This window comes from Alligator sinensis, unplaced genomic scaffold (genome assembly GCF_000455745.1).
Source record: "Alligator sinensis unplaced genomic scaffold, ASM45574v1 scaffold262_1, whole genome shotgun sequence".
In the NCBI taxonomy this organism is placed as follows: Eukaryota; Metazoa; Chordata; order Crocodylia; family Alligatoridae; genus Alligator; species Alligator sinensis.
Window position 1 is genome coordinate 2,741,217 of NW_005841904.1, and position 10,656 is coordinate 2,751,872.

Genomic DNA, 10,656 nt, shown 5'->3' on the forward strand with positions numbered 1-10,656 from the left:
TTTAAGCAAGATAACTGGGCATAGATATATTTTAACCCATATTATTAAAAGCCTTTTTTTTTTGCACAAAAAATTTACTCAAAAGGGCAACCACTGTTGCCTAAAGGACAGTGCCCTCCATGGAACTCGGGACTCCTGGGCTGCATCTACATGTGCACTTTAATGCACAGTAGCCTATTTTACTGCGCATTAAAGTATCACGTAAAAAACTGTGCTATTATGCTTATGCACAGTAAAACAGGCTACTCTGCATTGTGTCACTTAAAAACTGTGCTCATTTGTTACTGTGCATTAAGGCAGCCTAATGTGCATTTGTTTAGTACCTCACATTGGAGGTACTAAATTTAATGTGCATTAGGAAAAGTGCCTTAATGCATGTGTAGATGCATCCCTGGTTTCTAGTTCCTGCTTGATTACTAGCCTTCTTGGTATCTGTGAGCAAGTGAATTCACCTTCCAGTTTCCCCACTTAAAATGGGGATAAGCACATGGACCTCCTTTGTAAAGTGTTTTGAGAACCGGTGGCAAGAAGTGGTATAAGAGTAAACACTGTATTATTATTTATTTATTGTTACTAAAAGCATAAAGTGTATGAAAAAGATTAATGATATGAAGAGAAATACAACTAAAGACTAGTCTATTATATGGTTGTACATTATGTGCTTTCTATTTAACACAATTATAAAGATACAATTAAGAAGTCAGCTGTCTCAGAAAGAGGTCTCTAGCAGCCATTCTAAGGAGTGCTTCCCACAAGTCTCAAGTTACTTGCCTATTTTCATGCCTTATGGAGTTATCTGGCAGAGGATTATTTTTCACTTAGTACCAAAATTGTAACTTTTGTTTGGATTCTTCCATTCTGCCTAGGCTGAACGTGTGTTTTTATTCAACAAAATGATATGGCAAGATACCACATTTCTTGATGGTTAATAAGTTCTATTTACTTTTTTAACGATAGGAAACAAGGTGAAAGGGCCAAATTCTGTTCGTCGTTGATCAGAGCTCTAAGAAATCAGCCTGCATCTTGAGGCAGAATTTAGCCAACTCTTTGGGAAAAATGCCTGTGTGAAATTACATGCTGCTTTATTCTTGTTTTCTTTTTTTCCCCCCTGATATTGAAATGCCTTACATTTTCTTAAGACAAGTTTAAGATTTTCCACGCATGCCTGCATAGTAATACATGGTCAAAATTTTAACTCTTAAGGTATAAAACAGATATTGATGTAGCTGATTGTTTCTGAGTACAGAGCGTTTCTGCACTGACTACTACAATGGAAATTATTGTGAAGGTCTGGATGTTTGCTGCCTAAACGTCTCCCTATGTTAAGGAAGCTGATCTAAAACTACTAGCGTATCTGGCAAATGAATTTTACAAAATAGGAGGTGTCATGGCAAATATTCAAAAACAGGTCAATAGCAGACACAAGCTTTTGAGTTTCTCATTCTAGTTGTTTTTGGAGGGATACCATATAATATCCACTTCAACAGGTAAAAAATGTCAGTGCTCAAGAGCTTTCTTCTATTCTCTGAAGTAATACATTTCCTCAAATTATTTAAAGAAAAGCAGATGTAATACAGAAGCTCAGCAAAGGCAACCTTTTAGAGCTTGTGTAAGACTTTCCTTTCCTAAATAAGATATGGCACAATGGACTTTCTTCTCTCCTGAGCTTTGAATAGCCCAATGTCGTTCTTACAAGTGCTACATTATTTCTAGTAAAAACAACAGAAGCTTTAGTAAAAATTATCCACGGTACAAGTAATAATTCCTTGACAAATAAAAATCATGTAAAGCCAACACAGACATTCTGTTTCAGAAGGACAACAGGTGAATGCCCACACTCCACTAGCCTTCTAGGACAGTCTCATCTGAAAACTTGATCAAGGATTACTTAATATGATTGCAGTGGAAAATACTTATATTTGAAGCAAATTTACCATATGTAAAACATCTGGTATAACAGGGTTTTATATAGTGTATATACACACACACACACACACACACACACATATATATACACACACGTGTGAGAGAGATTCAACATTCAGCAGTACAGTATATACTAACCCAAATATTTTTTTTCATAGAAATGTATATATGAACAGTATGACTTAGCAGAGCATGTATCATGATACATCCTAATGTTATTTCTATCCTACAGATCAGTTGTTAATTCAGTGCTCTGGATCAAATCTTGCCTTTAAGTAGCTGTGTTGGAGCAGTGGCTGGCAATCTGTTAACGCCTTTTAAGACCCAGTTAGGTTCAGACATGGGTAGGTAGGCACTAGGACCCAGTCATCACTTCTGCTTGTCCCTGCCCCAGAAAAGGGGAAAACACCCACTGCTAACACTTCTCTCTGGTCCAACATGGGAAAAGTACCTGTTGCCGCTGCTTTTCCCTGCACTCAAAGCCAACACAGGAAAGGTACCCACCACTAGCATGAGGAAGGCACCTGCCAGTTTTACACTGGTATAACTCCATGTGTTTAAAAATACCACTTTAAAGGCCCAGGAAAAGTATATACCACAAATCAAAAAGGGTAGCAACTAGACTAATAAAATCCCTGCATGGTTTAATAGCAGTTAAAGAGGCCATTCAAGGCAATAAGGCATTCTTCAAAAAAAGATGTAAGACATGCCCAAATGAGCAAAATAAGAAATGTCACAAACTCTGGCAGGTAAAGTGTAAATGCTAAATAAGGCAAGCAACAAAAGAATTTGAGAAGCATCTAGCAAAAGATGCTAAAGTTAATAATACAAACTTTTTTAAATACCTCAAAAGCAGAAAGCCAGTGAGAGAACTGCTGGGATGATTTGTTGACCAAGGAATAAAAGGTGCATTCTGAATGATAATGCCATAGCAGAGAAGCTAAACTAATTATTTGCACACAGAAGAGGATAAGCACAAGGAGAGAAGGTAGAAAGATGCCAAGGGTCTCAAGAAATGTATACATATCCTTTGCAAGATAAGTTATCACAAGAAGGAAAGAGTTTTGTCCATGAACATCTCAAAATTCACCAGAAAGGTAACCTGTGCCCTTATGATGTGCAGAACCAGTACAAGCAGGTCAGGAATTTTTTCCAAATGGCTAAAAGCCTCAGAGCAGCTGATGGTGATGTCTCTGATCTAGGATAGAAGGGAGAAGAACTTTAATTCCAGAGTAAACTTGGATTTGAATGCTTTCCTGGAACAGCTTAGCAACTATTCAGTGAAGACTCTAAGGAATGTGACTATCCCAAAAGAAAAGTATAACCAGTTCATCACAAACATGAGGCCAAGTTTATTAGAAGGGGGAGATTTGAAGATGGAGGTATATATTCTTTAGACAGACTACATATAGGAGGTCTTCCTTGTACAAAATCTGTAGTATGGACTGAGGGATCCTGAGCTTAGTGTGCTAGAGCAAAGGGTACAGTAACCTCTTTGGTTTGTTGTCCAATTACCTCATATTTTAGTGCCTGATTTTTAAGTCAGGTGGAAGTCAGAGACAAATGTCTCTAAATGAAGAAGGACAATGCCTGGAACATAACTCAATGGCAGAATGTAATATAATTACCCAAAATGTCCCAGGCATGCAGAGGCATGGGCAGGATTTTTGATATAAGGAAAGTTTCTTTCTAGCATGGGAGAGGCTACTGGATGTAGTCAGGTTGTTGAAAGTGTGAAAAGTGCTGCTGGTTTAGACAGCCATGTCTGCAGGAGGAGACAAGCCCAAAGAGAAAGGACAAAGTAGACAAGATACGGTTTTTACTATGGTATAGGTCAGGGCTGTCCAAGTGGCAGCCTGTGCGAGGCTAAGTTGTGGACTCTGGGCTCCGGTCCAGCCACCTCACCCCACCATCACTCCAGCTGCAAAAGCAACCAGTCTCTAGGCTCCCTCTCTCCCGCTGGCTGCTGCTTCCTGCCTCCAACCCAGGGAGGCAGGGCAGGGTGGCAGCACAGGCACGTACAGGTGAAGCTGGTGCCACACGGTGCAGTGGCAGGGAGAGGTAGGAGGGAGAGGTGGTTGCTGGTGCAGCACAACAGCAAGGCACCCACCCACACAAGCACATGGCATAGGAGGGGATAGAGGAGAGGGTATGCATGCAGTGGTGGGAAGTGGGAGGGAGCATTCACAGGGCGTGCAGCCTAGGGGGTCTGTGGCTCACCCTGGTGCAGCCCACAGGGCACACAATTGACACAGGTGCAGCCCATGAGGTGTGTCGTCCCCAGACTCTTAGAAGTTGAACAGCCCAGGTTTAGATCACTAGGGAAATGCAGAGTTCTTACAGCAGCAGAGCAAAAAGAAGGAGCAGGGGTGAGGAAAAGAGAGTTCAAAATAGGCAGCAAAAACCCCTGAGGGGGAACTGAGAAAGCTTCCGATAAAAGGGGAGGCTTGTCCTCCAAGGAGAGGCTGGTTTTTGATGAGTAACTGAACTCTGCAAAGAAAGATACTGGCTTCCTGACTTATCTTATGTTCTTCTCCAATCTTTCATCCTCATATTTGTCACTTCGTTATTTCTCTTGAGAAGGAAAACAAAAAGGAGATCTTGTAGGGTTGCTTTTTCATGCTCCCTGAATGAGAAAGTAAGTAAAGACTGGGTGTGAAGAGACGGGCCATATTTGAATAGGCTTAGTTACTGACAGTCTTCTTTATGTCCTGCTTCCAGGTATGTGAAGTCATGTTAGCGTAACTTACAGTATCTTTCCTACAGAATGAAAAAAGAAGAATAACATACAATCAAAGAAACAATTATAAGCAGAGCTTGACAAACTAATGCCATAAGAAGATGATAAGATACTCTGCTAAGTTAGAAATGAATCTACAAAAGCACTTTCCCAATTTGAAAGAGCTTACTAACATAATAACAACTCATCATTTGGCAAACTAAATGGATTTTAAGGTCCTCTATAATCAAACAGCCTCAGCTCAAACTCAGTAAAATCATGACTTGCTACTACTGAACAGAAAAGACAAAAAGCAGTTTGTAGAAATGAACAGCTTATGCAGTGTTGTGGCATGTCAATGTCTTTTTGTCATACAGGGAAGAAGTTTCAGAATCAATTTGATTGTTTTTCTTCTAACTAGATCACAACGTAAGTTTATTTTTTAAATATATTATTTGTCATATTAAATAAACATACACAAGAGGTATCTCCTAGGACTTTTATGTGAATTATGGGAACGACTATGAGAATACAGTTTCTCTGACAACAGAAGGAAAGTTCAGATGAAAAAATGAGGAACATGATTTTCTATTATAAACCAACACTCTATATGTGCAGCCAGCTTTATTTTCCAGTTGACAGAATTAATCACCATCAAAAGTATATTTCATAAGAGGACTAATCTCATGGCCAAATATGTCAAGGTAAGAATTTTGATAAACATTTAATTCAGTTTTTTGTGTTATTTCTGGCATAGTGCTTTGCTTCATAAAAGTACATCCTTGCCCCACCATAGTAATCATAGTACATTAGTGCATACCTTTGGTAAGAACCTGCTTGGTATTTTCATCATAATCAAAAGCCTATTTAAAAGATTGTTAAGAGCCTCACCTCCTTTGGTTTGCAATGGTATGCTGGGAATGTCAGTCTCTGTGGATAGCTCATTGTTCACACTGATGCCATAAAATGGTTCATCCAAGAAAGGTTTTTTCAGGCTTTTTGTGCTGAGTGCTCTTGACATAAAGTAACCTTCAGCAGTATTCTTATCTGCAATCTCCTGTAGACTTTCTAAGTCATTAGGTTCTTCTGTTTGGACCACCAAATCCTTTGATAAATTACTATCAGCTATTGCTTTGGTGAGACAGAAGCCTGGGGATTCATTCTCTGCACAATTGTGTTCATTTTTGTCCTCAAGTCCAGCATTCTCCTGATCTGCTGACATCCTTACACTATGGGTTTCACCCAACGGATTAGAAAGAGTGGACATTGAGAGAAGGGTAACATCTTGAGTTGTGTAACATGAGAAAAAATTTTCATCAGAAAGCAATTCCTGAGATTTTGACATGGGAACATTGCTTATTGTTCTCTGAGACTGCATACATTCTTCCAGAAGGGTCTTGAGCTGTTCTTCAGAGAGACAAGGTAGCTCTTCAGGCTGGAAAAAAAGGAAACATTTCTTTCTGTCAAAATAAAGAATAAACAATTTAAAAGACACTAAAAAATAACTGGTATCCTTAAACTGCAAGGCCAGGGTTTTGTGGCTAATACTGAGATTAGAAATAATTATACATAATAGTACTATACAAAATCTCTCCACAGAGTGCAAGGAGAATAAGACACTGCAACTTATGAAGAATGTCTGCTGTATAGTGTGCACTGAACAAGAAAGGTGGTTCATTTTACCTAAGATCTCCCACACAATTTAAATTTGTTTCTTAATGATAAAAGCACAAGTCACAAAGTTTAATATTTACTTCTAAGTTTCAGTTATTGAGAGAAAAAGAGTATCTAGCCAAAAGATGCATTGCTGTTTGGCTAATATATTTGGAGAGCTTGCATCATATATCCTCTTCTCAGTCAATTTCTTGCATACACAATAACAAAATGGAGAAAGCTTACATTCATGGGTATTTCTTAAAATCTGATACTAAATATGGAGGAGGTCTTAAGTTAGCCTATTGAAGTATCATAAAAGTGTTATAAGATTATTGGAGGGGACGTTAGTCATAGTTGAGCCAAAGCTTAGTTATAAGCAATGATTTAATTACAGCTGCACTCATTTATGCCAACTAATATCTCCAGCACTGCAGTATTTACCACCTCCATTCTGGGGCGCTGATCTCAACTCTCGGAGAAGACTGTCACCAAACAACAATAGTGCCTACAATACCTGCGTTTGCTCTGCAGGCCACTTCACCCAGCTACTTACTTTAGGTACATGAACTGATGTGATCACAGCCTGAAGAGAGACAGTTGTATGGTTTACAAGGTAAAACTCTTGATTCATGTTTGTGAATGTAAAGAGCTTTCAGTGAGGAGGAAATTAATGCTATTTTGTTAAACATATCTTGCTTATTCAAAATGTCAAATTAATGTTACAAAATCAACGGGATGGACATAATGGGTAGAATTCTATTCCCTTTTGTGTGTCCAAATGGTAGCTTTCTAGTCATGTGAGTGGCATTTTTGTATGCATACACAGTATATGCACATAGGCTGAGAGTGTGCAGTAGGATATGCACTGTCTGGGTACTTATACAACTACGTACACATGCCCAATCTGTGTCTAAGGCTTGGAACAGATGTTACACATAAACTGGTTTAAGTGATCAGAAACTGGTTTAAACCTGTAACAGAACATAAGTTCAGTGCTCACAAACCAGTTTCAAAATGACTGAAACTGGTTTAAGTTAAACCTGGTTGAATGTAGTATCAGACTTAACTGATCTGAGTCAAACCGGTTTATGAAATTTCTGTCCCAGACCCCTTCCTGGTTCAAGTTAAATCTCAGTCCTCCAGCATGCTTTTCAGCCCTAGGCTGGGCTGTGCTGTCTGCTCCAGAGAGCAGGGCTGGCCCTACCCCTCTGCTCCCTAGCTTGAGCAGTGACAGCTGGCTCACTAGCCTCACTTGCTGGCTCACTGGCCACCCCAGGCTCGGATCTGGGGCCAGAGAGGGGGGTTAAACTCACCTTCCCCCAAGTATGGAGCTGCCCTGCCCTGCTAAACTTAGTGCCGGCTGCAACTGTGGACTACAAATCCCAGGAGCACCTGGAAGCAGAAAGAAGAAGTGACAAGCAACCCTGTGGAGTCCTGCTGCTCTGATGCTGGACTGCAAATCCTAGAGACATTGGAGGCAGCAGGAAGAGTAAGCGAATACACCTCCCAGGCTGTGTTTATAGTTTTTTGTTTATAGTTTTTAGTTTATAGTTTTTCAGAGAAAGAACTATTCTTGTTCAAGCTTTTATGAATTCAGTGTTAGTAGAGCTCCCCCAGTCAGAGACAGAGCCCTGGCCTGGGGCCTGGCCACACCCCCTCTCCTCCAGTGTGGAGCGGGGAAAAGCCTTGGAGGGCATTTCTCTTCCCTCCTGTTTAGTGGTGCCTGGCAGGCATGCTCTAGCACTCTCTGGATTCTGGTTTGAGCCACTGCAGGCATGTGGCTGCATTTCCTGAATCAAAAGTAAATGTGTATGTTCATTTGCTTATCATTTCAAATTGCTACAGCTTAGACTAACCTGCAAAGACTGAATCAATTCATCCTTGGGCTGTTAGACTGTCTGTACTTAGCCAGATCATGAAACTGTAGGAAAATCTTGACTAGTAGCGAGCGGGGAGGCGGCGGAGGACAAGGAGGGCCCCCCCCTATGTAGGAGTAGGGGCTTCCCTTGCATTTAACAGTCATTGGATAAAATGAATTCAGAGCAGTGCAATGGGGTAGTTTCTGCCCTGCTGGAAGCAAAGACATATCTACCACTTGTGTCTGCTGAGAGGCACCTTCAAAAGGAGCACTGGAATACAGCCTGGGTAATGCCTGACATGTGGTATGGTGGTTAGAGTGGTTTTTATAGGTGGTTTCTCCATGCTGGGAAGTCACAGAGATACAGTGTAAAACCTTCTCTGGGTAAGTGCCCAGACCTGTGTTCTGCATAGTTCCATACTTACTGTACTTACAGGTTAATAATTTACAAAAATTTCCTTATAACCATTCTTTTAGATTACTTGATTTTTGTTGGGACAGGTCTCTTGTACCTACCCTGGTCCCTCAGACCACATCCGAGGGGGAAGGGCAGGAGTGTGTCAACAACTCTACCTCTGTAGAATCTAAAAATATGCACTATACAATAGTGCAGCTCAAGGCAGCATCAGCTCTCCCATGAGCAACTGGTGCCTCCTGAGTCAGGGGAGGTCCTTCCCCCCCCCCACCTCCCAGCAGCCAGTCAGTGACTGGGGGGAGGTCCCCCTGTGGCCGATAACACTGGCCTGGAAGTACCAGCAGCATGCTGCTGGCATTTCCGTGTCGGTGCGATTGCCCACGGGGGGACCCCACCATTCGGTGCAATTGGCTGCAGGGGGACCGCAGGGATCACTTCTCCTGGCCCTCCTAGGCACATGCCCCCCCCCCCCGTACACCCCCTATGCATTGCCACTGAGCTCGCCTCAACTTTATCTGAGGCTGAGAGAGATTTTGGTGGATGGAGAACAAGCAGAACACTTTATGTGGCTCCTCCTCAGTGCCTTCTCTCCTTCCCTCCACTAAGTTTTATGAGGACAAGTCAGGTAAGTATCCCATCACAGTACCCTTTCATGATTTGTTTTACTGATTTTTTTAAAATAATATAAAACTTTAACATTTAAGACAGGCACAAATACTGTAAAGAATTCTATCTATAATAATTCCATGTTACTAACTGTCCTTGAGATGAATTTCCATAAATAGTTGTATATTTTGTAGCTTCTAGATAGGACCACACTAAGTGTAGACAGCTTCCTGAATAACCCTATGTCATTTCTTCATAAATTTGGGGCACACAATCAATACTTAATTCAGATCAAAGCAGCTGTTTTTTGTGTGTCTGTCTAACTATGGAAGACTGGAGAGTCACTTTAGGGATATCAGAAAAAATAGAAAATAAAAACATAACTTACATTGAAACCTATTATATATTTGCAACCAAACGAACACTTAAATACCTATGGCACTATACTGTATCAAAATGTAATAATTGTATTTGTGTCAAAAAGGTTATTTTATTGTTAATTGTAAGCAGTTACAAATCTCAATGGTCAGGATAAACTGTGTGGTCTAAAGCAAGTACTAAAGACTGTAATTCTCCTCAGGTGTCTTTACTCTAGAATACTTACAAAATTGCACTAAGTTACACTAAAGACAAAATATTTACAGAGATACTATTTTAATAACATATAAATGTGCATAATGTGTATTATTCCAAAGATGGAAATGGCATACTGGACAAGGGGAAATGAGCAATGAATTCTGATTCTTATTATGACTGGAAAAGTTCTAGTTGTTCTCACTAATTTTTAATATGAAACTGAGTACTATTTAATCATTAGGCTTTTTACTGCTAATGGTCCAAGAAATGAATTCCTAGCCTGGAGATTGGGATGCCTGCTAATGACCTTTTCAGTAGGATTCTGTTTGTGCATGCAGCTAATGTTTTCTGACCACAAGTTGCCTTTCTGTACCTGAGGATCTTTTGTGTTTAAATGAATTCCTCTGAGGCATCACTCTATAGGAAAAGCTTTACTGCATGTGGTAGGAATGCAAACTTGTAGTTACTCTGTGTACAGACCTACTGTGACTCTGGGGTTACAAGTACAATGCTTCAGGACTATTTTCAAAGTGATACAGTAAAAGAAATAGCCTACCACTGAAAAGTCCATATATTATGTCTCAAGACAGGGAGAGAGATAATATATCAAAACTGGGAGATTCTAAATAGAGTAAAAGACAGCCATATATCACTTGCAATAAACAAGAAAGCAGGCTTCAATATTTTTCAAATATAGAGTATGACTAGAGAGAAGAGGGAATTAGCCTCTCTGCTTTGTGATATTTGATTTGGACAGGGTGACAGTAAACTGTTATGTCTATGCCTCTATTTGTTTGAAATTATCACTTTGATTCATTAAAGTTCCCATGGATGTATTTAACTGCAGTGAATGTCAAATGTATGGTTGTAATCTCTGAAATAACCTTTTCCCTTCCTGCT

General features: G+C 40.1%; 1 protein-coding gene across 10 annotated transcripts in view; it reads right to left on the reverse strand.

Annotated features, from left to right (window-relative positions):
• FSIP1 (fibrous sheath interacting protein 1) overlaps positions 1-10,656 on the reverse strand; it is a 173,182-nt gene that overhangs the window by 3,418 nt on the left and 159,108 nt on the right. For 4 of the 10 annotated variants that reach the window (XM_025197741.1, XM_014517370.2, XM_014517369.2 and 1 more), the window contains 3 exons: positions 5,537-6,080; positions 4,677-4,686; positions 4,416-4,552 (listed from right to left, as the gene is read on the reverse strand). In XM_025197741.1, the coding sequence (XP_025053526.1) occupies positions 4,450-4,552; positions 4,677-4,686; positions 5,537-6,080 (657 nt within the window). In that variant the 3' untranslated portion in view covers positions 4,416-4,449. Of the gene's footprint in view, positions 1-4,413; positions 4,553-4,676; positions 4,687-5,265; positions 6,081-10,656 lie in introns of those variants that run through there. The other 6 variants (XM_025197743.1, XM_025197745.1, XM_025197744.1 and 3 more) reach the window with 4 other exon arrangements.